This window comes from Acomys russatus, chromosome 19 (assembly GCF_903995435.1).
Source record: "Acomys russatus chromosome 19, mAcoRus1.1, whole genome shotgun sequence".
NCBI classification, from domain to species: Eukaryota; Metazoa; Chordata; class Mammalia; order Rodentia; family Muridae; genus Acomys; species Acomys russatus.
Window position 1 is genome coordinate 10,992,595 of NC_067155.1, and position 25,759 is coordinate 11,018,353.

Consider the following 25,759-nt stretch of genomic DNA (forward strand, 5'->3'; position numbering starts at 1 on the left):
TGTGAGTATTTCATTCAGTATTTTTGCATCGATGTTCATAAGGGAGTCTTTGTGTGATTTCGGTATCAGGGTGACTGTGGCCTCATAAAATTTGGCATTGTTCCTTATGTTTCTATTTTGTGCAATAGTTTGAAAAGTATTGGTATTAGCTCTTTTTTGAAAGTCTGCTAGAATTCTGTGCTACCACCATCTCACCCAGAGCTTTTTTTTTAGTTCAAAGACTGTTAGTGACTGCTTCTATTTCCTTAGGGGCGATAAGCCTATTTAAATTGTTAATTGATCTTTATTTAACTTTGGTAAGTTGGTATCTGTCAAGAACATTGTCCATTTCATTTAGATTTTCCAATCTTGTGGAGTACACATTTTTGAAGTAAGTCCTATTGATTCTTTGGATTTTTGTTTCTGATTTTGTTAATTTGGATATTCTTTCCCTGCCTTTTAGTTAGTTTGGCTAAGGGTTTGTATATTTTGCTGATTTTCTCACAAACCAACTCTTGGTTTTGTTGATTGTTTGTATTACTCTTTTTGTTTCTAATCCATTAATCTAAGCCCTGAGTTTGATTATTTCCTGACATCTACTCCTCTTGGGTGTGTTTGCTTTTCTCTTGTTGTTCTCTCTCTTTTTTTTTTTTTAACATAAATTAACCCATTTATTGCAGGCTAGGCAAGTCCCAAACAGTAGCGCTTCTACTGGCCTTTCAGTTCCTTGAGTCTCTGATGGCCGACTTCACTGTGACAGCAGAAGTGGTGTTGTAGGTCCAGGCCCCACCAGCCACTGATTTTATGTAGGAACCACAGTGCCAGATGCTAACAGCTCGTCTTTTCATCTTGGTCTTGCCACAGAAGGAGCAAGTGAACTTGGCGTGCTGGCTGATTTCAATTTTCTTCACCATTTTCCAGAGGGATGCACCATAGCGGGTCCCGTATTTCCCGGCAATCCCGACCTTCTTGGTGCGTTTAGTCATCTTGCCGGAACCTTGTAGTGAATTCTTGCATGTTGGTTTTTATCTCACAAATTCCACTTTTGGAGCTACTTTTGTTCCTTTTCCTAAATATCCACTTTCATTTTTACTTCTTCTAGAATAGAAAAACCATATCTAAAAATGAAGGACTCCTATCTGTAGTGGTGATTTCAGCACGAAATTAAAAAAATGGCATAGTTCTGGAGGGTATGAAGTAAGAGATGCCTCACACTTCATTATAGCAGATGACTGGGAAACTGAGAACGAATCAGAAGAGCAGATGATATATAACAGAAACAATTGTCTATAGCAGTGGTTCTTAGCATTCCTAATGACTCAACCCTTTAATACAGTTCCTCATGTGGTGACCCATAGAGTTACTTTTGTTGCTACTTCATAACTGTAATTTTGCTACTGTTATGAATGTACATATTTATTTTCTGATGGTCTTAGGTGACCCCTGTGAAAGAGTCATTGAACCCTTAATGAGGTCTTACCCACAGGCTGAGACTCAGTGGTCTAAAGGACTATAAACAAGAGGGAGTGGGGAATAGTACAACTCAGTAATTGTTCCTTCCCAGAGATTACTTGTTAGTGAACATTTCTATTAAATTGACTCAGAGATTTTTTTTTCTTTATTGAGGCATTGATCCATTCATGAAGACTTCATATATTTCCTGATATATGTCATTCCTCAACTTTTTTTTTTTTTTTTTGAGATTGAATTTCAACGCTTTAGTTTTTTTGGGATGGCAAAAATATTCAAGTCATAATCTTTATCTTTTGTTTCCAGATGCCTTGTGAGAACTCAACCATGAACAGAGCCATAAATTCATATCTTATTTTATATAGACACTGAAGGTTTCAAAGCTGGTATTAGTTGATTGAATTTCATAAGATTTATCATCTGTAAAGATGAAATAATAGTGCTGTATTATCAGTCCCTGAAAGTGTAAAGGGATAGCTTTTAACTAACTTTACCCACCTTGCTTTGATCCTTGGTCTTTTTTGTTTGTTTGTTTGTTTTGTTCTAGACAGGGCTTCTCAGTGTAGTTCTGGCTGTCCTAGACTTGCTTTGTAAGCTAGGCTGCCTCCAATCTCACAGATATTCCCCCTGCCTCTACCTGCTCTGCCTCCTCTGGTGACATTAAAAGCATGTGCCGCCATTCCTGCCTGTTCTTTGGTCTTAAGAAATTTCATTTGCAAAAGGGCATGGTAACTTGCAGTTTGAGATATTTCTTTGCTAGTAAACCCTGAACAAATGCATATTTCTTCTTCTTCTCCTTCTCCTTCTCCTTCTTCTTCTTCTCCAAGATAGGGTTTCTCTGGGTAGCCTTGGCTGACCAGGCTGGCCTCGAACTCACAGTGATCCACCTGCTTCTGCCTCCCAAGTGCTGGGATTAAAGGCATGCGCCATCATGCCTGGTGCATGTATCATTTCTAAACCTCAAGAAACTATAAATTTTTGTTTCTTCCACACAGTTACAAAGAACAGAGAGACTGTCTGCATGGACCTTAAAACGACAAATGACATCAGGTGACTTTATGCAGTATTGGTATAAAGAAAACAAAACAAGGTAATAGGATTGAGATTTGGGGTATGGACACTCAGAGAGGTGGCTGATATCCAAATGTAGTATTTGTGTTCAGATCTGGAAGAAGAGAAGAAATAACTCAGTGACTGCCTGAGAAAGATGAGTTCAGGCAGAGGGAACAGTAAATGGTAATGTCCTGAGGCTGGATTGGCCTTTTCCTAGACTGGAGTCTTGGAGTAAGAGTGACATGAGATGAGCATGGGGGGAAATTAAGGTGGGTTGGGGAAACTGAGGCCAGTCTCTTTGTTCTCTAAGTTGTGAACTGAAGCTTGAATTACGAGAGGAAACCAATGAAGGATGCACAGGGATATGAGATATGAGAGTCTAAAGGTACCCTTGACTGTTGCCTGGAGGATGTGTTATGGGGTTACAAGTAGGATCTCTTCCAACCTGCCAATACCCCTTCAGCATTGTTTCTTTGTCTGATCATTAGGGGTGGGGCTTTTGTGCTACCATGTATACGTTGTTACTTTGTTCAACTCTGTATTTCCGCTCAAGCTCATTTTCCTGTCCACCCAAGGCTTATATCAGTGCCTTGGCCGTTTTAGATCACCCAGTCGTCTTTCTTAAAGTCAGCTTTCATTCCCTAGCTTACTCACACATCTTGAGAGGTTGACACTTCATGACTCCCCAGTGGGTGCCAGTATTACCTGTCCAATTCACATGGCTTCTTTAAATGGCCTTCCATCTCTTTTGGTATTGTCTCCCAGTTCTGCCTTGCTCATTGCTCATTCAGGTCCAGAATTCTAAGTGACTCCATACCTTGTCCCCTGAACTCCCTTTTCTTAGTAACTAACTAATTAAACACACACACACACACACACACACACACACACACACACACACACACACACCATCACCACTTCCTCACCTAAACTTTTCAGTGGTTTCCTCTGACTCACAACAAAGAAGCTGGATTTCTAGGGTAGGGCTGCAGGTTAGTTGGCAGAGTGCTTGCCTAGCATCAAGAAAGCCTGAGTTGGATCCCCAGCACTGCGTAAAAGCAGCAGTGCCTGTAACCCCTAAACTCAGGAGGTGGAGGCAACTGGGTTAGAAACTCAAGGCCGGTTTCTCTTCCTGCCAATCTCTGCCACTCTTTAGTCTTGCAACTTTAACTCACGCATCTAATAACTTGCTGTTCAGCTTTTCCATCCTCTCCTTAACACAGAAAGCGAGTCTAAGCCCTCTCTGTCGGTTAATGTGTTTTCTGGGTCCGCCTTTGCGTCCCACCATAACTTCCTGTTGCTAGTGCTTGCCTGACCACTGTAACTCGCGTTTCTTGAGTGTGATCTTACCCTCCCTATGCAGCTTCGCATGTCCTAAACAGATCCGACTTATTGGAGGTTTCTTTGGCTGTTTCTGTTCTATTCTCAGTCGCTGCTCAGTGAACGCTGACTTAGGGTAATACCAGACTAATTTGATAGTTTAACCTTGGCTTTGTCATCTTGAAAGAGATTTAGGGGAGAATTCCTGACGTTATCAGAAGTAAGGCTTCACAGAATTAGGTTCTTCATCTAGAAAATAAATAAATAAATAATTAAAAAAATAGGTATAATCACAACCACATTCTCATTCTTGTCAAGATTGATGGAAGCGCTTCAGAGAGATCAGATTTTGAAGGTGGTTACCTTGAGCTGACCTTTTACTGAAATGTAAAATGAGGTTCACAGCATGCCTTGCTTCTAATCAGGTGAGGAGCGGTACCAGGTGAGATAACCACCCACCCTTCGCGGACTCGGACACAAGCGGAACCTAAGAGTCTGGGTGCTGCAAGAGCCGGCTTGGGATGGGGCTGCTCTGAAAACGGCCTTGGCTGACTTCCGGTAGTAGGAAAAAAAAAAAAAAAGTGCGCCTCCTTGAAACTACAACTCCCAGTAGCCCTCGCGCTGCGCCCCGAGCAAATCTAGGGGGGTGCGGCCGCCATTGTCCCTGGCTGAGGTAAGGCACTATTTGGGACCAAAGGGCTACCCGTGTTTTTGTCGCAGAGGGACTGACAGGTCGTGGGAAAGGTCACCAGGAAGCGGCGCATGCGGTCAGGGCAAGCTCAGTGCCCGGGTGCGTCAGGCGCCTTCTCTTTTCTTGCGACCCGATGCTCCCGTTGGCCTCGACCCTGGGGCTCCCGGGGCTGGGTGAGCAGTTTCTTCAGGCTGGGAAAGGACTGGGCGGAGTAGCCCAGGGGAATCTTGTCTTGGTGCGGGACAGAAGGCAGACGCTCAGGGCAGCCTCCCGGAGCCCGCGAAGCCGCAGCGCGGGGTCCGGGGGTCAGTGGCTGTGAGCCAGGTAAGGCGGGCAGCTTGCTGAAACCGGCGCCTGGAGCGACCCGGTTGCGGAGACCAGGAAAAGAGAGAGAGCGGCCAGCATCTTCGAAGCAAAGATCCGTAAATGGCGATTCCGGGTTCTTTTAAACTTGAAGCGGTACGGAGTTGAGTGTGCGGTGTGTGTATGTGTGTGTGTGTGTGTGTGTACTTGAAGCGGTACGGAGTTGAGTGTGCGGTGTGTGTGTGTGTGTGTGTGTGTGTGTGTGTGTGTGTGTGTGTAATTCCTGGGGTTAGTACCAGACGTCCTTCCTTCCAAGAGGTTACCGGGCATTTGTGGGGTCTGATGGGACTTTTGTCTCCGATGCCGCTGCAGGAAGGGAAAGATGGGTTTGAGTCTGGAAGATCTTGCGGGTGGTGTTTGTTACTGTTTGGCTTTAACATTTGCATAACTGTCGCGCTTTATCCTCAAGTGTGGGGATTCACTAGATGTGTTGGATATATGTGCATAAATGTGCAGCTGCACACCTACTCTCCGCCCCCGCCCCCCAATTCCGGAACTTTTCGTTAGTCCCCAAAGACCCTCCTGGCACACATGCAGAAGTCATTGCGTTTTCCCCATCCTCCAGCTTTACATCATTAATGTATGGGTATTGTATGCAGGCTTTTTACCAGCATTTCTTGTTAGATCAGCCGAACACTTCCATAAGAACTGGAGTGGCTCTCTTGGTAATGAGTGCCATAGACATTTTCACCGTTTACCAGGCTTGGTCAAACCCACCGTATTATATTCACGTTGTGATTTGTTTTGTTTCGGTTCTGTCATTTTTCTTTTCTGTGTGCTGTGTCTGTGTCGACTGTGAGGCCAGTCGGTGTTGGTTGTCTTCTTCAGTCGCTTTCCATCTTGGCTTTGTAGACAGGGGTCTCCTCATGAACCTGGACCCTTCAAATTCCACTCTATGGACTGACCAGAAACCCCCAGGGATCCTCCCGTCACTGCCTTCCCAATGCCGGCATTCCTTTCTCTCTACTCCTGGCAATATATATATATATATGGAACTCAGGTCCTTCTGCATAGGGCAAGCTCATCTCCCTGGCTCCCCTGTTATGTTTGAAATGCAAATTAGAGTTAAAAATAGGCATGCTTCTTAGGGGTCTTTTGTTACCTTTGTGGATGGGCTCTCTTTGTACTCATTGAATCTTTTGTGAGAAAGGACCAATTTTGTCCTTTCTTTTTCTTCTTCTTTTTCTTTTCACTTTGTCTCTAGGTTGGTAATTGCAGTGCTTCTGGGCAGGACCCTGGTTTATTAATCCTCAGAGATGGCAGCCATCAACCCTTGGCCCTCCTGGGGTGAGTCCTAACCTTGATTTGTCTACACCTTCCCCATAGGAGACAGACTTACTGTTACTGTAGGTGAGGCCTGAGAAGGTGCTTCCAGCATTGAGAGGTGATAGGAGGTCTGACTCTCTTGGTATAAAGTTAGAACTGATTAGTGGTTAAGGGGAATTTTATTCATAAAAGACAACATGAATCTTGTATATTTAATCCAGAGATACTTTTTAACAGCAGTGTTAATAGTAATATGTGATAGTTTTATCTTTGAATTTTCATCACTAGGCAACATCTTACACACACACACACACACACACACACACACACACACACACACGCATGTGGTGTTGCATCTTATCAGATACTTATTCAGCCATTCAAAGGGTTCTGTTTGTTGTTGTTTTTTTTCTTTCTTGTTTGCTTGTTGTTGGTTTTTTTTTTTTTTTCCAAGATAGGTTTTCTCCATGTAGCTTTGGGTCCTGGACTCGATCTGTAAACCAGGCTGGCCTCAAACTCAGAGATCTGTGTAACTCTGCCTCCTGAGTGCTAGGATTAAAGGCATCTGCCACCACGCCTGGCTTTCAAAGGGTTCTGTTTTTAATTGATTTGTTGTTAAATCATATTCTACTGGTGCATTTCCTGTACAAATCCAGGATATATATATATATGTATTTTTTTTTTTTTTTAATGCCCTTGGAGTCTATGTAGGGCTTTGCCATGCTCCTTTTTCTTGCGTTATGTGTGTTACTGGGTTTCTGTCACAGTCATAATCTGATGTTTCTCTGCAGGTACCCTCATGGACCAGTCTTGGGAGAGGGCACCTGCTGACCTTTCTGCCTCCTGGGGTGAGTCAAGAACCTGTTCCCTCAACTGTGTCGGCTGCCACGGAATATCCTCTTTCTTTAGTGATCTGCCAGAGCTGGTGTCGGAGCTGGTGACCCAGTGGGTCTTTGGAAACAGGAGCTTGTAGTCCAGCATCTCGCTATGGAGTTAGAATCAAGAGGGGTCAGAAAATTGTCTGTATGGTAAAGTGACGATGACATCTCTAGGACAGACAGCATGAGAATTAATGTCTAGGTTTTTAGGGCTGAGACCCTGAAAGGCTGTGAAGAGTGCTTCTCAGAGATGGTGCCTCATAGCATGGGCTGGTGAGAAGTCATGTGAAGGAGAGATAAACTTGTTTTCGTTACGATCCCGAGTGTGGGATCTCAATAGTCTTGTGAGAGAACAGGTGAGGTTAATCCCTTAGAAGACCAACCACCTTGTGCGGGAGCTTGATTGTTGCCAGCTGAAAAGATCCCATGAACAGACTCTGGGAGGAGATACATAAGTGAGCCCAGAACTGGAGGCGGGGCTTTGGGAGACTTGGGATAGTTTTGGCTGTTCATCGCTGCACTTCGAGAAGCTCCTAGGGAGAACCGCTCCAGGGAAGGCTTCGGGGCTCCGGCTCCTGCTGAGGTTCCGGGTTCTGGTTACTCCAGGTTCCAGCAGAAGAAATCCTGCTGATCACACCAGGAGAATCGTTCCTCAGAACTGACATCCTTACGGTTTTGTTATTGTGTTCCTTAATCCTCTTTTCCTATTGTTTTGGTTAGTCGGGTTATAGGTGGCGTATGCTTGGTTAATAAGTTGTAATAAAACATATTGGTTAAGAAAATTGAGCCTACAGTCACGTGTTACCTTCTCCGAGTTCCTTTTCCTTCATCCATGGGGTGAAGAAGTGGCTGTCTTCCTTACCTGTGACGGTAGGGGCAGGGGCCAGCCCTCCTCAGTTCATAGGGTACAGTACATGAGGAACTTCTGGCAGGAAGCGGTGCCTTCATGGCTACTTTTTCCTTTTCCAGCTCTGTGCCCTCAGGGTCCAGCATGGCACATGGAAGGAAGCCCCAAGCAGGAGGGAAGAAGGGCAGTTGGGCTCCCCACAGCCCAGGTCCAGGTGAGATGGCGCTTCTGCTTTTCCTTAAAAGGTCACTGTGTTCCCAGAGGGTGATGTCCCTGGCCACCCTAGTTGATATGGCAGGAACGTAGGTTGAGGAGTCAGCCAGTTAGTGATCCCTGAACTCGGGTAGGGGAATCCAGTCAGTACTCCATGACAGAGCCTTGCTGTCACTCTGCCTGGCCACAGAGCCGAGACACATGTGTGTCATCAGTTGTTTTGGGAGAGATGAATTCTAGCTATTTTTGGCTGGCAGCCCCTCCTCCTTTGCCCCCCCCCCCCCTTTACTCATGTGTTCAGAATCAGATTCAGGCTGATGCTGTGTGGTATCTGCCATGCTTGCTGTGAGATCAAGAGCAGATGGGAGCTGTTGCCCGGAGGACCTAACAGGCCACTTTGTAAGGTGGTTCACTCAGGTAAATGACACTTCACAGTTAGCCTGGGGCTACACGTGCTCTGTAGGACACAAGCCTGAGACGTGGAGGGAAACCAGAAACACTATTGCAGCTCAGCCGTCTGCTGCTGCATAGAGTGTGCATAGAGGTCACTAGGGATACAGGGTTGTGGAGGTCAGCAGGGATACAGGGTTGTGGAGGTCAGCAGGGATACAGGATTGTGGAGGTCAGCAGGGATACAGAGTTGTGGAGGTGGAGGTTACTTTTGAATACTGAGCCAAGAGGTAAAAGAAAGGCATCAGATGGGCACATCCCAGTAAGCAGGGCTCTGGCCTGCCTGTAGCTCCACAGGTATGTTTGAGGGGCCTACTGTGCGACTGGTGTCACAGACTGATTTTAGGTAGGAGAGGCTCGGAAGAACTCAGGTGGGCCTGCATGCCTGTGGTAGAGCTAGGAACCTCAGAATTGTTGCCACGAGGAGGCAGCATAATCCAGAATGTGGCTGGAAAGGTTGTGAGAGACAGGCTGGTATCAGAGGCTTCGGTCTGATCAGCGTCTGGAAGCTAGAGAGGACAGTAAGATTAGAAGATGCAGGGGCTTTGGGACCATGAGAGCACCTAGGGTAGCTCCCTTGAGAGAGGACAGGCGTGTTGGTGTGGGAGTAGTGTCACTGCGTTCCCTTCATCTCGGTCCTTCTATCTATCTATCTATCTATCTATCTATCTATCTATCTATCAATCATCTGTCTATGCTAGAAAGCTGACCCTTTTAAGTTATACCATTCATTGGTTTTTAGTATGGCCACAGAATAGTGATTCCAACCTCTAATTCTACAACTTTTTTTTTTTTTTTTGTCACCCAAGAGGAAATCTAGCCATTAGTAGTCACTGCCTTTCTCCTTATTTCTAGTCCCCAGCAACCACTAGTCAAATTTCCCAACTCTATGGATTTGCCTATTCTGGGTATTTAATTTAAATGGGATTATAGCAAAGGACACTTTTGAATCTGGCTCCCTCCAATTGGCTTGTTTTAAGGGTTATCAATTAAAAAAAAAACCTTTAAATATTACATGTATTTCTTTTTGTATATGTGTGGGTGCACATGTAGAGGTGTGTGTGTGTGTGTGTGTGTGTGTGTGTGTGTGTGTGTAAGGGTCTGAGGACAGCTTTGAAGGGTTGATTGTTTCCATCCTGTGGGTCCCAGAGATTGAACTCAGGTTGTCATGTTTGGCAGCAAGTGCCTTTACTCACTGAGCCATCTTACCAACCCACCCCTCTTTAAAAGACTTACTAATTTAAAAAAGCTTTTTTTTTTTTTAATTTATGTACACAGGTGTTTTGCCTGCATGAATGTCTGTTTTCTGGTAGAGCAGCCAGTGCTCTTAACTGCTGAGCTGTCTTTCCAGCCACTTAAAGTGTGTGTGTGTGTGTGTGTGTGTGTGTGTGTGTGTCAACATCCAGGTCCCCAAGGAGACCAGGCGAGGGTGTTGAGTCCTTTGTAGACGGAGTTGAAGGTGTTTTGTGAGCTGCCCAACTTGAGTTCTAGGATCATAACATTGGTCCTCATGGTAGAATAGCACGTGTGTTTAAATGCTAAGCTATATTGCCAGCCTTTGTGGGTCAGTTCATATTTTAGAATGCCTTTAGAGCAGTGGTTCTCAGCCTGTGGGTTGTGACCCCTTTGCGGATTGAGTGACCCTTTCACAGAATACTCACATTACGATTACATGGAATATCAGATATTTGCATTATAACTCATAACAGTAGCAAAATTACGGTTGTGAAGTAGCAACAAAAATAATTTTATGGTTGGGGTCACCGCAACATGAAGAATTGTCCTCCTAGGTGTCACAGGATTTGGAAGGCTGGGAGCCACTGCTCTAGAGTCTTTCATGACTCAGGCTCATATGGTATTTTTTCTCTCTCTCTTCTTCAGTTTTATAAGCCTTGATGTTTCCAAATAGAAAATTAAAAAATTTTAATTAAAAATATTAATCAAATTTGCATTGATTCTGCTTACTCCCTGCTGTGAAAGATAGGAAAAAATACTTTGACTATCTAGGTCTTTTACTTGTAAGTTGAATCAATGAAGCAATAAATAAAGCAAGATAATGTGAGATACTGAGATATTAAACGTTTTAAAGTAACATCTGTATTTAACTTCTTTTCCTCAAATTAAAAAAAAAAAAAACTTATAAAACCTCCTCCTACAGTTTCAAAGCTAACAGGTGAACGGCACTGAAAGTGTGCTGTCACCACATGGCGGCAGCACTGTCTCTGAGCTGCAGAAGGGCCTGGATGGAGTGACGCAAGGTGGTGGGTCACTGACCAAGGCTCACTGCTGTCACAATGTGAACATCATTTTCAGATCCTTTAACAAAGTCACCAGCAGTGAACACAGGAAGACTAGCTGGGTCCCCACTCATGGGGACAGAAGTTAGCTGTAATCAAATGCTCTGAAGAAGTCTGATTGATTAATCACTGGGCTGTACACGATGGTTGACTTATGTGAGAGTTTCTGAAAATGACTAGTTATTGCTGAGACCAAATAAAACAGTTAAAATGACAACACCTTCTAATGTCTGAAGAGTTGTGATTTCTGAGAATTTGCTCCTGGCCCTCTTCCCAGGTGACTACTTTTCCCTGTTGGACACTTGGACTTCAGTTTTGAATTGTTTTTGTTTTGTTTTGTTTTGAGACCTGGTCTTGCTGTGTAGTCTTGGTTAGCCTGGAACTAGATACTGAGCTGACACTGACCTCAGAAGAGATCTGCTTCCCTCTACCTCCCAAATGCTGGGTTAAAGGCATTCTTCACCACAGCCTGTTATGACTTCTTAATTACGCAAGATTATGAGGAATGCAGCAGGCCTGTTGTTCCTGTATGGCTCTCTCCACGTTAACTAATTTGTGAAATAAAGCATTCGTTTGGTGGGACCGTTAAAAGCTGCCATCTCAACTGAATTCTTTCTTTGAAACATGTCAGTAAAACTTCATCCAACATAACCCTAGATCTATCTTGTTCTTTTTAGGACTAGGGAAACCAGTAGTAGTAATAATATCCCAGTTTGCTTAAAAATAACCAAGGAGCTTATCCAGATATGGAAATGTTGTCTGTAATGATCTGCGAAGAGTTTCTGCATGACACACGTTATGCTTCGCAAACATGAATGATGTGTACTCAGTATTTGTCACGTGTGAAGATTGGCTCTTTACTGCAAAGAGCTGTGTTCAGATGCTAATAAGAGCCAGGTGTGGCAGTCCATGCCTCTAATCCCAGTGCTTTGGAAGCCGGAGAACCTCCTATAATCCCAGGACTAAGGCAGAAGAACCAGGAGTTTGAGGCCCTGTCTTTAAATTGAAAAAACAAACAAACAAACAACACCTGGGAGCTGGAGAGATGACTCCATGCTTAAGAGCACTTATTGCTGTTCAGAGTACTTGAGTTTAGAGTCCTAGCATCCATGATAGGTCCTTCACAACTGCACGTGACTCCAGCCCCGGAGGATCTGACACCCTACTCTGGTTCTGGCTGGCACCTCAACACAGCGGCACACATTCACACAGACACACTTACATAAATAAAAATAAATATCAGTCCCTAAGAAAACCCAACACCAACCAAACGGAAAAGACGGGCTGGTGAGATAGCTCAGCAGGGGGAACATTTGCCAACCAGCAGTCCTTGGTGGATGGAGGGAATTGACTCTGCAGGTGTCTCATGGCATATAGAAACCCCAAGCAATATGTAAAGTGTTAATAAGGAGAAACGTTACAAATGCCACAAGTTCCATGAAGGAGTCAACTTGAGTTTAGATAATTAGCAACCTTACCAGGCGGACAGCTGATGACTGAGTTCATCTACCTCAGGCAAGTGGTTTAAATGTGCGGCTAGTACATAAACGTCCCAGGAAGTGCTTTAGAATGCTGAGGTAAATGCACAAGGTACATACGAGGTAATATACGCAAGAACGTTTACAAGAATTTGAGTGAGACACCTTTGCAAGTCATCCCACCGTATGACTGGAAAACCCAAGCCAGGCTGTGAGCATTACCTGTGTCCTGCAGTCTGCCCCCCAGTGCCTCAGGTAACACTGATCTCTATTTCTTCTCTGCTGTTGGTGGTGAGGGGTCCTTCACAGAAACTGCTACCTACTGCTGTCTTGATTGACTTTTGGATTTTATTTTATTTTTTTTGACTTTTGGCTTTTTTTGGTTTTTCATTTTCATTTGCTAGGCTAAAGATGTTTAATGAGACTTCTCCCCGAGATGAGCCCTGTGGTTTTGTGGCCCCAACATGGTATATTCACATGGAGGGCTCACTCTCTTTACAGGATTAGTTTGATACTTCTTTTTTAATCCTTGGTATTCTTCAACAAGTTCTATAATTACAGAAAAGTGTGGCGTGGGGAGCTCTGAATAAACAGCTGTTGTTGCTGAGTGTTGTGGCACATGCCTTAACTAACAAGACTAGAGAGGCAGACACAGACGGATAGATCTTTGTGAGTTCAAGGCCAGCCTGGTTTTTATATCAAGCTCTAGGCCAGCCAGGGATACATAGAGAGACCTTGCCTAAAAAACAAAACAAAACAAAACAAAACAAATGAAGGGTGTGTGTGTGTGTGTGTGTGTGTGTGTGTGTGTGTGTGTGTGTGAGAGAGAGAGAGAGAGAGAGAGAGAGAGAGAGAGAGACAGACAGACAGACAGACAGAGACAGAGACAGAGACAGAGAGACAGACAAAGAGACAGAGAGAGACAGAGACAGAGACAGAGAGACAGACAAAGAGACAGAGACAGAGAGGAGAGATAGATAGATAGATAGATAGATAGATAGATAGATAGATAGATAAGGGGGGAATGCCTCACTGATAAAACCCAATAGTTATTATTTTACTGTGTTTCATTTTTTAATCTTTACATAGTCTTCAATCTGTCAGAGCAACTGAGCATAAATGAATTCCTTGTATACAGAGTTTATTTCTATATGTAGAATATATAGGCATTATAGCCTCTTAGACTATTCTACAAGTAGCTTTGCAAGGCTTTTTATTTTTATTCTTTATTTTATGGGTATGGGTGGTGTGCCTGCGTGCTTGTCTCTGCGTCTTGGGCATAACCTGTGTGTGGAGGCCAGAAGAGGCCAGTGGATTCCCAAAGGCTGAAGTTACAGCTGGTTGTGGGCTGCCATGTGGGTGTTGGGAACTGAAACCAGATGCTGTGAACAGCAACCATTGCTCTTAAGCCCCGAGCCATGCTTCAGCTTGACTTGTAGTTTTAAAAAGCCTACTTTCATAACCTGGAGGTTTGTTCTCATTGATAGATGCAAACAGGTCAGCTTGGTTCCTTCTGTAACGCTGGGCACTACCTTCAGCAAACTGCATTCTACCCACCCTTTTATGCGTGGGCTTCTAAGTCCTCTACCCCTGTTAATCACTGCCGTTTCCACCAAAGCGGTGCCAGTGCTCCTGCTATTTCACATTGTGTGCATGTGCTTGCTTATGTAAGACCCTAGAAGCAGAATTGTGCTGGGTTTTGGTATTTAGGGTTTATTTATTTATTTATTTTTTCCTGGTGCAAGTGTCACCATGCTGGTCTCCAAAGTCTGAAACCACTGCCCAGTCTCCCCATTCTGGGAGAAAAATACCCATTTTCTTGCATCTTTGCTCACACTTCAGATCAGGTGGTTGGTTTTTTTGTTTTTTGTTTTGTTTTTTTTTAATTGCGAGGTCAAAAAAGTGGCTTACATTAGTTTCAATATATTTGATTCAAATTTTAAAAATGTATTTGATTCAGGGAGGCTTTTTTTTTTTTTTTTTTTTTTCTGTTTGTTTCTCTTTCTCTCATCCTCCTTAAAACTCCCATACTTCTAGCAACCACCTTTTCCACATGCATTCTGGGTCCTGACTATATGAGCAGTCATATATATAAGTTGACATGAGTTACCTGTCTTGTGGTGTCTCACCAGTTAAAAGGATTATTGATGTTTTGCCGAATGTGCTTCTTTGTTTATGGCTGGAGACGTTTGCATCTTTTAATATACCCTTTATTATTTTTAAAAACTGTTCTACCCTCTCACCGAACTGATTCCCACCCCCCCTTATTTTAGTAAAAAAGACTGCCCTGTAGCATCCTGTTCTGTTTTGTGTTGCAACTTCTCCAAGATAAAAGCTGGAGAAGAGACAAGTAAGTGTAGGCAGTCGTTTGAGAGCTGGCTGAATCTTCTTTCTGGATTTATGTCCCAATTGACTGTCTGGTCGTGCGTTTACCTGTATGGCAGATGCTCCTGTCTTCTACCATCACCAAGAAAGGCCTGCTGGACTGCTTGAGAGTCTTGCTGGGCGCTGCCCCACAGTTTTGCCTCCTGATTGCTGTTTTCTACTTTGTCACCAATGTCTTTGGTCCCATGGACCTGTGGGCTAAGGTCAGCTCCTCAGTTCTGCCTTCAGTTTCCTCAGTGCGAAGCTGAAGGTCCTTCCCGTCTTCCCTTGCAGACTGGAGATGTTTCAGCTCACTGGTCAGTTGGACTACCACCACCAAGCATCCAGGATGCAGGCCTATGTTCCTTATGGAGGTTCCAGGAGAGACTTTCCCCCCTTATTCTTTGGCTTGTACCCTTCCTCTCTTGGTTAGTAAAGGCAGTACCGGAAATTGAGCCTAGGGCTTTGTGCCCAGTAGGCAAGCCCTCTATCACCAAACAGCATCCTTGCTCTTCCTCTTAAAACATCATTCACACTTCCGCTTCCATCACTGCATCTCTGATCTTTCTACCTCTTCCTTCTTCACATAGATTTATAAACCTTCTGATTATACTGGGTCCACCCAGACAATACAGACTACTCTTGCCTCAGCAGCTTTGCCTTCGCTACGCATGTAAATCCTATCATTAAGGTCACAGGTTTTGAGGGTTAGGTGTGGGCATCTCTTGCTCTTGTTCTGCCTGCCACCTCCAGCAGTACCAGCTTTCAGTTTCCGCCTTTGACTTGTTCTAACATAGCACCCCCCCTTTTTTTTTGTTAAGCTGGAATGTTTTAAAAACAAATCTCAGAATTGTATGACTTTACTTGTATTTCTGGGTATTTGTTTTAGGATATAACTAACAGTACCCCAGCAAGTTACCTAATGCACACAGCTCACATTCCATTTTTTTTCTCACTTGTCCCCACTATGTCACAGTCTTATAGTTGGTAAAATCAGGGCCAAAACAAGGCCCTCACATTGCCTGTACTTTTTATCTGGAGAAAATAGATCCCCTGGCTTCTTGCTTTGTCTGATTTACTTCCCTGATGCCATTGAAATGTGATTCTCTCAATCCTCTGTAGGCAGGTAGTTGGACTAGAAGTCTAAGCACATTTATTTAGCATTTTTAGCAAGAATGCTGCTTGAGTGGTACTCAGTCACTGCTGTGTGTGTGTGTGTGTGTGTAGACTGCTTTTGGGAGTTGGTTCTTTTCCTCTACCTCATGGGTCACTGGAACTCAGCTCAACGGCTTGGTAGTAAAAGCCTTTACTTACTGAGTCATTTCACCTACTCCACTGTGTTTTCTTTGTTGCCAAATTTTAAATAAAAATTACTTCATTGTAATGAACTCACAAAAACACCATAACAGCATTTCAGCAAACCTTTGCCCACTCCTAAACTCAATATATCACCGTGAACAGTTAGAAGAGCTATTCAGAAACCATGGAGCTTTGCTAAGGGTAAAATGTCTTATTTTTGAGGCTGGGTCTCACACTGTCTGGGGCTTGCTGATAGGTTAGGCTGTGTGGCCAATTAGTTCCAGAGTTCTTCCTGTCTCTGCCTCCACAGTGCAAGGGCTACAGTCTCTGCTACCAGATGTAGCCTTTTATGAAGCTCCTGGGAATTGATTGTACATCATCGTCCTTGTATGACAAGCCCTTTGCCAATTTAGCTTTCTTCCCAACCCTCACTTCATTTATACTAGTGGGCATATGGTGTTTGGTTGTTTGATTTTTCAGATGATAGGGTGGGTTATCAAGCGTAAGGTGTTGCCATACTGATGTCTTTTTTTTTTTTTTTTTTTTTTGAGATAGGGTCTCTCTACATAGCCAGGCTGTCTTAGAACTCACTACATAGAGCAGGCTGACCTCAAACTCACAGAGAGCCACCTACCCCTGTCTCCCAAAAGTGCTAGGATTAAAGCAAGTCACCATACCTGGCTAGAATCCCGATGCTCTCTAGTGCGTCCTTTACATCCTGTCTCCTCTGCTCAAAGGCTATCAGCCTCGTTCTGCCCCTAGAACATTTGGAAAGGTTTGCCACAGGCTGGGAAGGATCATACATGCTCTTTCAGGAACCAGTGACTTTCAAGGATGTGGCCGTGGCCTTCACCCAAGAAGAATGGGGGCAGCTCGACCTTGTTCAGAGGACTCTGTACCGCGACGTGATGCTGGAGACCTATGGACACCTGCTCTCTGTGGGTAAGGTGGAAACTGATGAAGAAACAACACCATTTCCTCTACAGTGTCTTTAGCTATTCTGGGAAAGAAGTATTTGTGTCTCTGAAGGGCTGAGATGACCTTGAACTTTGAGATTCAGGGATGAAATTCCTAATACTTCTGACGTGTAAAAGGGGAAGGGTGTGTGTACGCTGCCTCAGTGAGGAGTCACAGGAGGACTAGGCAAAGGAAGATTTCTTTGGCAACTCCCAAGCTTTGCCTCCAAAGTCACACGTCTCTCCTGTGCGTGTAGGGAATCAGACTCCTAAGCCTGAAGTCATTTCTCTGTTGGAACAAGGAGAAGAGCCGTGGTCGGTCGAGCAAGCCTGTCCTGCAAGCGCTTGTCCAGGTGGGTGAAGCCCCAGGCGTGAGTGAGGGACTGTCCTCAGAGCTCCCCTTTTCTGAGAACTGGGCTAAGGGTAAAGGAGTTATTTTCTGATGTGTTCAGAATTCCCTCTAGGGAGATTTTTGTTGTCTTGTCTCCTTTCCATCTGCTGCTGATTCAGAGCAGAGCCTCTCTCCTCAGATGGCAGTTGTGTGCTGAGCGCCCCTTCCCCCACTTTCTATCTACGCTGTGCTTGGTGTCCATACTTGCTGCACCTTCTCTAAGATAAGTTCTCAGTTATTTACCTGCTTAAAAATTTCAAATCGTAGTCAATGGCTTCAAACACTTATTTACAAAAGCAGCAAACAAAAATAGTTTTTAAATATCAACTATGCTTTCATATGATTTTTAAAAAGTCAAAGCTACATAAAATGTGTAAGTTGAAATCTCCCATACACTCACTGTTCTTTACTGACATTAGCACATTACTATTATTTCCGATATACAGATAATAAGTTCTCTTTTACTATTTTTTTTGTCTTAGTAGTTGTGCTAAGGATTACAATTAACATCTCTGTAATAATCTTATTGGATTAATACCAATTTAATCTTTTTTTTAAATCTTTTTTTATTAATTTATTCTTGTTACATCTCAATGTTTATCCCATCCCTTGTATCCTCCCATTCTTCCCTCCCTCCCATTTTCTCCTTATTCCCCTCCCCTATGACTGTTCCTGAGGGGGATTACCTCCCCCTGTATATGCTCATAGGGTATCAAGTCTCTTCTTGGCTACCTGCTGTCCTTCCTTTGAGTGCCACCAGGTCTCCCCCTCCAGGGGACATGGTCAAATGTGAGGCACCAGAGTACGTGAGAAAGTCATATCCCACTCTCCACTCAACTGTGGAGAATATTCTGACCATTGGCTAGATCTGGGAAGGGGTTTAAAGTTTACCTCCTGTATTGTCCTTGGCTGGTGCCTTAGTTTGAGCAGGACCCCTGGGCCCAAATCTGCCTATCATATTGTTCTACTTGTAGGTTTCTAGGACCCTCTGGATCCTTCTACTTTGCTATTTTCCAATGCTTCTTATATCTAGAGTCCCATTAGGATGTCCTCCCCTCTGTCCCAGTTTTTCTGGTAAGTGAAGGCTTTTGTGGGACATGCCCCTTGGGCTAGTATGCAGATATATAGTATTGAAAAACTTTGCCTTTGTATAGCTTGTCCTCTTTTACACATTTATACATTTTATGTTATTGGCACGCATTTGTAGTTAATTATGTTTTATCTTTTTAAATTTTCAGCTGTTAGAATTCTTAAAATTTTAAATTATATTTGTTGGAGGTAGGTGGTGGGGTGGGTGTAGAGGTAGGTGGGTACTCAGGTGAAGGCCAGAAGATGATTTGCACTACTCAGTTTTTTCCTTCCATCATATGAGTGTTTCAGGTTGTCAGGTTTGGTAGCAGGTGTCTCTGAGCCCTCTTGCCAATTCTGTTTCTCTAAAATCAGATAAAGCAATGTTTAAAAAAACAATGTAGTTTTGATGGGTGTGGTGGTGCATGCCTTTAATTCTGAGCACTTGGCAGGAAGAGGCAGGTTAATCTCTGTGATTTGAGGCTAACCTGGCCTACAGAGTGAGTTGTAGGACAACCAAAGCTATATAGGGAAACTCTGTCCCCAGAAATAGGAAAAAAGAAAAAAAAATGTCATTTTGCTGTCTCGTTACTATGTGATTTATTAGTGCTCTTCAAGTTACTTATTAGTGGTTTTGCTCTTTCTGTGTCAGCTTAAAGGACTTCTTTTAACATTTCTTCTTTAAATTTTTAAAAATTTATTTGTGTGTGTGTGTGTGTGTGTGTGTGTGTGTGTGTGTGTGTGTGTGTACACTATCACAAATGAGTACAGGTGCCCAGAATTATAGGTGATTTTGGGCTGTCTGACTTGGATGCTGGAAACTGAACTTGGGTCTTCGGCAATATATTCTTAACTGCTGAGCAATTTCTTCAGCCCCTGATAGCATTTCTTTCTTGGCTGCTTTAAAATATGTGTGTGTGTGTGTGTGTGTGTGTGTGTGTGTGTGTGTGTGTGTGTGTGTGTGTACCTGATGTATATGCATTGCAAGAGACCACAGAGGTCATAAGAGGGCACTGGATTCCCTGGACATGTAGTTGTAGATGTTTGGAGGTGGGAATTGAACCTCAGTCTTCTGCAAAAGGAGTAAGTGCCCTTACCTGTGAACCACCTTCCTACAGCTCTTGTTAGCGTTAGCGTTTCTTGTGGTACAGGTTTGTTAGCAACAAATTCCAAGGTTTTATCTGGGAATTATTTGATAGTTGTAATGGGCATAAAGTTTATAGTTGACAGAATTTTTTATTATAGCTTCCACAGTCTCTGATGAGTAATAAGCTTGTAATATTATTGAGGATTGCCTGTGTGAAGAGTTGCTTGTCTTTTGTTGCCTCTTGGATTCTCTTTATGGGTTTTGTCATTTTAGTTAATTAATTATAAATATTCCTGTGGCCTTCTAGGTTGTTACTCTTAGTGCCTCTGTGAGACGGTTGTTACTCAGTTTTTCCTTTTTATCTTTTTGGTTATTGTTGGTCTCACTGCTATGTTCTACCCTAATATCCTGGGGTTCCAGAAATAGTTAGGACTTTGTGTTTACTTTATTTGGCAAATCAAAGATAAGACCTTGTTGTGGGTCTTCATAGAACCCCCAATTGATAAGATAATGGTTGTTCTGGGTTGCTGACTTCTAAAACTATATGATAATAAATCTGTGTTATGGTTAATCACTAAGTATGTGATAACTTATTGTAATAGTGGTAGTAAATTAATACAGATTCTTTTGATTATTGAACTGATACTTTGGCCATGTTTTCACATTGCTCATTACACACACACACACACACACACACACACACACACACAATTTGGCAAGCATTTTGCTGGATGGCATCACAAAGTTCATTTTGGATTAGTGGTAGAGCTGATATTTAAATATATATGATCAAACTTTAACTCATGGCTGTTATACCAGACTGTGCTCTTTTTCTAGTCCATCTCTTACTCTGTAGTGGTCACAGGGATTGCCTCTTTAGGGAAATCTTTAAACTGTGATATTTCCCTTTGAGCTGAGAAGCCTTAAGTGTTTAAATCTTGACAGGACTCTGGGACAACAAATGTTGTAGTAATAGTCTATTATAAATAATATGCTGGCTTAAAATCTTTTGATGATACCTTTCGCACCCCCCCATTACCAAGATTGCAAGCAAGAAGACATTATAATACATAAGTAAAGTATAACTCTAATGATTTAAACGTTACTTGCCAAAGGCCTGCATGCTTATATATGAAGCCTTTTCTTCCATTCCTCTATCTCTTCATCTCTCTCTCCCTCCGTTCCTCCTTCCTTCCTTTCTTTCCTTTCTACCTAGTAGTATTCACTGTGTCCTTTTGTCAGAGGTATCCAGTGCTGCCCCATTGGATCACTAGGGTGACTTTATAGGTCTTGAAATTTACCACCATCTGGGTTATGGTTTATTGTAGTAAAATAATATAAAGCATATCAGTAGAGTCTGGAGAAAGCCAAATTTAAGTTCCTGTTGGTATTTCCACAATGGGTTTGTATATTTCTAGCAGGAAATTGTGATGATCTGTAAAGTTGTCCACTAGGAAACATGGTTGAAATTAAACTCATATCCAGTGTACTTCTTGGGGAGGTTTGTCATGGAGGCAGCAGCACGTATATGACTGAGATCCCACACACTCCAGATCTCTAGGAAGAAAGTACATCTTCACTAGAAACACTCCAGATCCCTAGAAAGAAAGTACATCTTCACTAGAAACACTCCAGAGCCCTAGAAAGAAAGTACATCTTCACTAGAAACACTCCAGATCCCTAGAAAGTACATCTTCACTAGAAACACTCCAGATCCCTAGAAAGAAAGTACATCTTCACTAGAAACACTCCAGATCCCTAGAAAGAAAGTACATCTTCACTAGAAACACTCCAGATCCCTAGAAAGAAAAAGTACATCTTCACTAGAAACACTCCAGATCCCTAGAAAGAAAGTACATCTTCACTAGAAACAACATTAGTTTTAACTCTCTAGAGAAATTGGTATAGTTTTACTTCAAAGCCCTGAGTTTGAAAAGCTGTTATAATATTTACATTTCCTAGTCTCAGTTCTCAGAGATTGGCTAAGACTGAGCCATGAAGCTAGCCACTTTGGTAATGTGCATGGCATGAGTAGCTCAGTCCTGCATGGTTAACCTTTTCCTGTAAATCCTCCTTTTCATGTGAAAGTACTCAGTGATTTTATTTGTGTCATTATATACTTTCTTTTGTAGTTAACTATTGCTTACTTTTCACTATTTCTCTGACTTTTATGTCTGGACTTGAAAATGAAATGTACGCTAGCCTCTTCCATAGCATGAATAATGAGTCTCACAGGTGAACCTTGGGGCCTGTATGCACTCCCGTCTTCCCCTGCTTCTGTTTCAGAGTGGATGAGGGACTTTGAAAGCAAAGCACTGATTCCAGCACAGCGTGTTTTCGAGGAAGAACAATCCAATGGAATGACATTAGAAAGATACGTATGGGATGATCCTTGGCTTTCCAGGCTGGGAGTTTTGGGATGTGAAAACCAATTAGAAACGTATCACATGAAACAGAGTACAGGTATGCGGCAAGTGGTCTTCATGCAGAAACAAGTACTTTCTCAACGAGGTTCTGAGTTCTGTGGACTTGGCACAGAGTATAGCCAAAGCTTAAACTTGATTCCATCTCATAGAGTTTCTCAATTAGAACATTTCTATAAACCTGATTCACATCTTGAAAGTTGGAGATGTAATTCAGCCATTATGTATGCAGATAAGGTTACTGGTGAAAATAATGATTATGACAAAGCCTTCTGCCAGTCTCTTCAGCCTGTTTATCCCACAAAAACGCAAACTGGAGATCATCTGTTCAACTGCATGGATGCTGTGAAGTCTTTCAATCACATTATACATTTTGGTGACCATAAAGCAGTACACACAGGAGAAAAACTCTATGAATATAAGGAATGCCATCAAATCTTTAACCAGAGCCCATTACTTAGTGAACACCCAAGATTTCAAATTGGAGGAAACCAGTATGACTATAAAGAATATGAGAATATCTTTTACTTCTCTTCTTTTATGGAGCATCAAAAAATTGGTAGTGTAGAAAAAGCATATAAATACAATGAATGGGAGAAAGTCTTTGGGTATGACTCATTACTTGCTCAACATGCAAGGACACATGCTGCAGAGAAACCCTATGAGTATAACAAGTGTGGAACATCTTTTATCTGGAGCTCCTATCTTATTCAACACAAGAAAACTCACACTGGAGAGAAACCCTATGGATGTGATAAATGTGGAAAAGCTTTTAGGAATCGTTCAGCCCTTACTAAACATGAACGGACTCACACTGGAATAAAACCCTATGAATGTAACAAATGTGGGAAAGCCTTCAGTTGGAATTCTCATCTTATTGTGCACACAAGAATCCATACAGGGGAAAAACCTTATGTATGTAATGAATGTGGGAAGTCTTTCAACTGGAACTCCCACCTTATTGGACATCAGAGAACTCACACTGGAGAGAAACCTTTTGGGTGTACTGAATGTGGGAAGTCTTTTAGCTGGAGTTCCCATCTTATTGCCCACATGCGAATGCACACTGGAGAGAAACCCTTTAAATGTGATGAATGTGAGAAAGCTTTCAGGGATTATTCAGCTCTTAGTAAACATGAAAGAACTCACTCTGGAGCAAAACCATATAAATGTACTGAGTGTGGAAAGTCCTTCAGCTGGAGTTCCCATCTCATTGCTCACCAGAGAACCCACACGGGAGAGAAACCTTATAACTGTCAAGAATGTGGCAAAGCTTTTAGAGAGCGTTCAGCCCTTACTAAGCATGAAATTATTCATTCTGGAATTAAGCCCTATGAATGCAATAAATGTGGAAAGTGCTGCAGTCAGATGGCTCATCTTGTTAGACATCAAAGGACTCATACTGGAGAAAAACCCTATGAATGCAATAAATGTGGAAAATCCTTCAGTCAGAGCTGTCACCTTGTTGCTCATCGGAGAATTCACACTGGTGAGAAACCTTATAAATGTAATCAATGTGAAAGATCCTTTAATTGTAGCTCTCACCTTATTGCACACCGGAGAACTCATACCGGAGAGAAACCATATAGGTGTAATGAGTGTGGGAAGGCATTTAATGAGAGTTCTTCCCTTATTGTACACTTGAGAAACCATACTGGAGAGAAACCTTACAAATGTAATCACTGTGAAAAAGCTTTCTGTAAGAATTCTTCCCTGATTATCCATCAGAGGATGCACAGTGGAGAGAAACGCTTTATATGCAATCAGTGTGGAAGAGCCTTTAGTGGTCACCCAGCTTTACTTCAACATCAGAAAAATCATAGTGAAGAGAAACTGTAATTGAATTGGTCAAAAACTTTTTTATTAAATGTTTGACAGCCAACACATTGAAGGAAAAACTATAAATATAACCAATAGGGAAGTCTGTCACTAAGAAATCAGTAAGACTGTCTTCATTATTCAACAGGAAATCTCTTTTGAGAAGAAGCCGTATCAGTGACATGAACGAAAAGACTAGAGAAAACCTTTCAGCAGTTATGTAGCCCTTATTCAATGTTAGGAAATTATAGGGAAAAAACCCTCTAAGCTTCTTATATGGTATACAAGGAATCCATATTCGAGGAATATAATTGGGCAAATAAGGTATTATAGCAGGAGCTCTTATGTGTAGATCAAAATGTAGAAATTTGTGCATTATTAAGAGGAGAGTCTTGTGCCAAGAATAGTGTTTTGACTGAAAAGATACTACCTGGAATATTAGATGGAAAGTTTTATGTTAACACTATGTGTATAATTATAGAAACAGATTTTGCTATTATAAGGGGGAGGGTCTAGGTGCTCTTTAAGAGATAGAATATGGAATACTAAACCTGAATTTAAGAAAAAAACCTAGTGTAGTATTGAGTCGGGTATTTACTGTTGATCAAGGTTAACCTCTTTAGAAAAAAAATTAGTAAAGGAGATCACTAATCAGAGAAGATAGAAAGGCTATTGCCAAAAATACGAGACTGAGAGTGATACTTAATGTAGTGTCAGTGTCTACTGCTACTTATCACTGAATTATTGGGCAGTTAGTTTATAACTACTTTAGGCAATCACTATAAATTATAATTGTGGACACGCTGGCAGTATATATAACTGAAAGAACAACAAGAAGAAGCACATGATTGTATATAAACATCTGCAGTAACTTCTAAAAAAGTGTGTTTGGATAAAGACTTCTTAGATCCATGGAGAAACTAACCCAGTTAATTTATTACTAGTTTTTGTTTCACAAATACACAAGCACTTACCATGTGCTAGGCCTCATTTGACATTAAAAAAAAATATTAACTTGTTTAATTCCCTTAGCTCTATAAAGTAGGCATTGTTACCCAGGGGACACATGTAATAAGATATGGAGTTGAGATTGTTTGGTTCCAGAGTTTGTGTTTTAACCACTGTGTTTTCTCACTTCTGTTCAGTGTTTTTATAGTAAATATTTGATAATAAAATTAAAAATCCTAGTTAATGAAAAATGAAGTTACTTGGTTTCTGTGTTGTGATGGATTTCTGCTAATATGTAAACTTAGATCTCTTTGGAATATGAACAACTCTGAGAAGGGCATGGGAAACCACTGTTTTTTTTTTGGGGAGGGGGTCTTGGGTTCCATAGAAGTCCATTGCTCACAGCTTTGAGGGTTACAGAGAGCAGGGCAGTGTGAACTTGAGAAAGTGTAAGGTCTGTCCCATGTGGGTTCAGAAATGCCCCTGATAAAGCAGTGGCACAGTCTTTGATGTTTGACATGTTGGAAATTAGTATCCATCAGCACACCAGTTTTTGAGGTGCCCTTTGAGTTCATTGTTAGCCCTTTTCTTCTCTACATGAAAAAATTGCTTGCTAGGAGGGAGGATTTGGGAATAGAGTTCTGCTTGAGTTCATCAGCTTCAGTGAGGAAGGCTTTTTAGTTTTGTTTTTGTTTTTGAGAAAAAGGGCAAAGGAAAATAAATGTCATCATTTTATTTGTTAGTGATACATGTAATTTAAGAATGTTTTAAAAGATCCATTTAATGTGAATTACATGTGTGCCCGATGTCAGAAGTTTAAGAGTTTCCAGATACGGTATCATAATCCTAGTCTTCCAGAAGTTTGAGTCAGGAGAATCTCAAATGGAAAATTCTGCTTCAAAATGGAATTATCTTTTTTGGACATGAAAATAAATTATCCAGGTGAACCAACATGGATACTTCACCACAATAAGTTGAGCTGGTTCTTTAGGAGAAAGGGAATATCATTCAAGACAGCAACATGAAAATGCAAGAAGCAGTGGCAGGCAAATATGTACACATCCCCTCTGAGTCTATCACAACGTACGTCTCAGTTGGCT

General features: G+C 42.2%; 2 protein-coding genes across 2 annotated transcripts; one reads left to right on the forward strand and one right to left on the reverse strand.

Moving 5' to 3' along the window:
* Positions 1 to 698: 698 nt before the first annotated feature.
* LOC127203607 (60S ribosomal protein L37a-like) lies at positions 699 to 965 on the reverse strand. The gene has a single exon (XM_051162429.1). The coding sequence runs from the start codon at positions 963 to 965 to the stop codon at positions 699 to 701; it is 267 nt and encodes an 88-aa protein (XP_051018386.1).
* Positions 966 to 6,132: 5,167 nt separating this feature from the next.
* Positions 6,133 to 23,785, forward strand: Znf606 (zinc finger protein 606). The gene is made up of 6 exons (XM_051162375.1): positions 6,133 to 6,163; positions 6,934 to 6,990; positions 7,990 to 8,081; positions 16,784 to 16,910; positions 17,182 to 17,277; positions 21,757 to 23,785. The coding sequence occupies exons 1-6, from the start codon at positions 6,133 to 6,135 to the stop codon at positions 23,730 to 23,732; spliced, it is 2,379 nt and encodes a 792-aa protein (XP_051018332.1). The 3' UTR covers positions 23,733 to 23,785.
* The last annotated feature ends 1,974 nt before the right edge of the window (positions 23,786 to 25,759 follow it).